Source organism: Sinocyclocheilus rhinocerous, unplaced genomic scaffold (assembly GCF_001515625.1).
Source record: "Sinocyclocheilus rhinocerous isolate Xijiao unplaced genomic scaffold, SAMN03320098_v1.1 scaffold942, whole genome shotgun sequence".
NCBI lineage: Eukaryota > Metazoa > Chordata > Actinopteri > Cypriniformes > Cyprinidae > Sinocyclocheilus > Sinocyclocheilus rhinocerous.
Genome location: NW_015627890.1, coordinates 1,065,322 through 1,068,366, shown reverse-complemented (window position 1 = coordinate 1,068,366; position 3,045 = coordinate 1,065,322). Strand labels below are relative to the sequence as shown.

The 3,045-nt window shown below is 35.1% G+C and overlaps 1 protein-coding gene across 1 annotated transcript in view; it reads left to right on the top strand.

Moving 5' to 3' along the window:
• The window catches only part of clns1a (chloride channel, nucleotide-sensitive, 1A), a 14,144-nt gene that overhangs the window by 990 nt on the left and 10,109 nt on the right, over positions 1 to 3,045 (top strand). Inside the window, exons 2-3 of the mRNA XM_016546917.1 lie at positions 130 to 266; positions 343 to 386. Coding sequence (XP_016402403.1) covers positions 130 to 266; positions 343 to 386 — 181 coding nt within the window. The remainder of the gene's footprint in view (positions 1 to 129; positions 267 to 342; positions 387 to 3,045) is intronic.

Genomic DNA, 3,045 nt, shown 5'->3' with positions numbered 1-3,045 from the left:
AAAAGCATTGTATTAGCATGGCATGATGTTCAGTGTGACATTACCATGTCTTTTGGACATTTACCATAGTACGCTCATTATGTTTTTGGGACATCTGTGTACTAATGCAGCTGTTCTCTGTCCTCGCAGGCACCTGTCCTGGTTTGATGGTTCAGGGATGGGTTTCTGTCTTGAATACCCCTCCATCAGTCTGCACGCAATCTCACGAGATCTCAGCGCCTTTCCAGAAGAGCACCTGTATGTGATGGTCAATGCAAAACTGGACGGTGAGGCATCATCTTCCCAACAGAGATGCTCTGGTGTCCAGAGGTTTGACCTGACCGATCTTCATTGTGTTTCCAGATGAAGCTGAAGCAGAGCAGCAGGATATAGCTTCGGACGATGAGGAGAGCGACAGCGACAGTGAAGACTCAGGAACCATCACAGAGATCCGCTTCGTGCCCAGTGATAAAGCTGCATGTGAGTGTGTGGAGCGAGCGTGGATGAGTTGAGCGTGAGCATCACTGCTGGATGAGTAACAGTGTGTGTGTGTGTGCAGTAGAGCCCATGTTCTCCGCCATGTGCGACTGTCAGGCCCTGCACCCCGACCCCGAGGACGCGGACACAGATGACGACGATTACGTGGGAGAGGAGTATGACGTCGAGGAGGCTGGTGAGTGTCATTTGGATCCATAATGCATCTAGTACAAACGTTCTCAGCCTTTTGGACTCCAAGGTCCCCCAGAGTCCAAGACAATGTTCAAAGGCCCCCTCATACAGGCCAAGACATTTCTGGTACTAAAGCTGTAAAAAAGCTTTTTATCTGCACAAACCAGGAATGGCAATATATTAAAATAAGGAAATAAACCACTTATAAGTAATTAGAATAATTGAAGTTTGTAATTCTTAAAATAATAAAATAAACTTTTAAAAATAATGAAAGAAACCACTTCAAATCACTAAATTCCGTAATTCTAAAATAATAAAATAAACTACTTTTAAATAATAAAATTAAACTAAGTTCTTAAAATAATGAAATGAACTATTCGTAAGTAATTTAAATTAAAATCACTACATTCTGCAATTCTAGAATAATGAAGTAAACTACTTTTAAATAATTCAAATGAAAGTAATTCAATTCTCTATAAATAATTAAATGAATAATCTTTCTGTTTTTCAGAGTTTATACTTTTTATGAGCCATTAATTTGCATGTTTCTAGCCGTTTTTCAAATATTTTTTTACTCTCAAATGGAAATTTCTCAGCTTGTTTCTACATAAAATATTTTAGAGCATGACATAACTAGAAATATATAACTTTCAAAGACAATGAGAACCCTTTTTTTAAATAAAAAAATTAAAATAATAATTTCGATTGCAAATTAAAACTAGCTTAGCTTACATCTGGATTTTTAGCTGGTTTTATTTTATTCTAAAGCTGGTTTTGTCCTATTTGAAGTCATTTTAAAGCCATCTTGAGGTCTCCTTTGAAGTCTCCTGAGGCCCCTGGTTGAGAACCACTGATCCGGTTTCTCTCCACTTTTGAGTGGACAACGATATTAATGTCAATCATCTCCGAGTACTGAGGCTTGGTGTCTCCTCTCATATTATTTCAGTGCTTTTGTACCGTTCCTCTTTTCTCTCAGAGCAAGAGCAGGGTCAGGGTCAGGGTGACGTCCCCACGTTTTACACCTATGAGGAGGGTTTGTCTCACCTGACGGCCGAGGGTCAGGCCACACTGGACCGGCTGGAGGGGATGCTGGCCCAGTCTGTCACACAGCAGCACCACATGGCTGGAGTCAGAAGCGACGAGCCATCGGCTGAATTTGAAGGTCGGTGTGTGTTCAAACTCATTATTTATTACTGGTTTATTTCAGTAGTGGTGATCTGTCTGTCCTTGAGAGGGCAGTTTAGTTTTGTGTACTACCCTACAATATTGTATAGTTTCCCATATTATTATAATATTAAAATATAGATAACACTTCACAATAAGGTCGCATTTGTTAACATTCATTAATGCATTAGCTAACAATATGCATTTTTTACTGCATTTATTAATCTTTGTTAAAGTTAGTTAATGAAAAATACAGTTGTTCATGTTAGTTCTCTGTGCATTAAGTAATGTTAACAAATACAACCCTTGATTTTAAAAATCTATTGTTAAATGCTGAAAGTAACATTAATAAAGATTATTAAATACTGTAGAAGTATTGTTCATTGTTATTTTGTGTTAATAATAATGTAGTTAATTAATTTTAACAAATGAAACATTATTGAAATGTTACCAAAGTGTTACCAAAATATATATAAAACATTATATAATATTTAAAATATAAAACATTATATAATATTTAAAATATAAAACATTATATAATATTTAAAATATAAAACATTATATAATATTTAAAATATAAAACATTATATAATATTTAAAATATAAAACATTATATAATATTTAAAATATAAAACATTATATAATATTTAAAATATAAAACATTATATAATATTTAAAATATAAAATTAGATTTTATTGTCACATATTATTGCTATAAAATTGTATAATTATTGCTATAAATCTTTGGTAACTTAGTCACTGTCATCAAAACAGAAATAAAACAAAGTGTCAAAGTTTCTGACAGCTTCTTCCACTGTTTTATGGACATCCCAGACGAATTTACTTGATTTTAAAATTTAGAAATAAAAAAAAATGAGAATGCACACGAGCAGCCACTAGATGGCAGTAACTGAGAAAAGTCATGCTATATTAAACCCCACATGATGCTAAAAGAGTGGTGTTTTTGACAGAGTGCATGAATGTTTGGTTCGGTGTCTGTGTGAATGTGAGTTGATTTCAGTCTGTGGAGGATGAGTGTTGTGTGAGACTCAGAAGACTGTGTGTCTGTAATGAGCAGGATTTCCTGAGCGCTAATGGATCTGGAATGGGTAAAGCCCAGAGGAGCAGCACAGGGCAGGACGGTCGTAATTTAATACAGTGATTAAACTTTTATTTTTTTTGTCTGAGTTCAGATGGAATGGAAGTCGACTCAAGCACAGTCACTGGACAGTT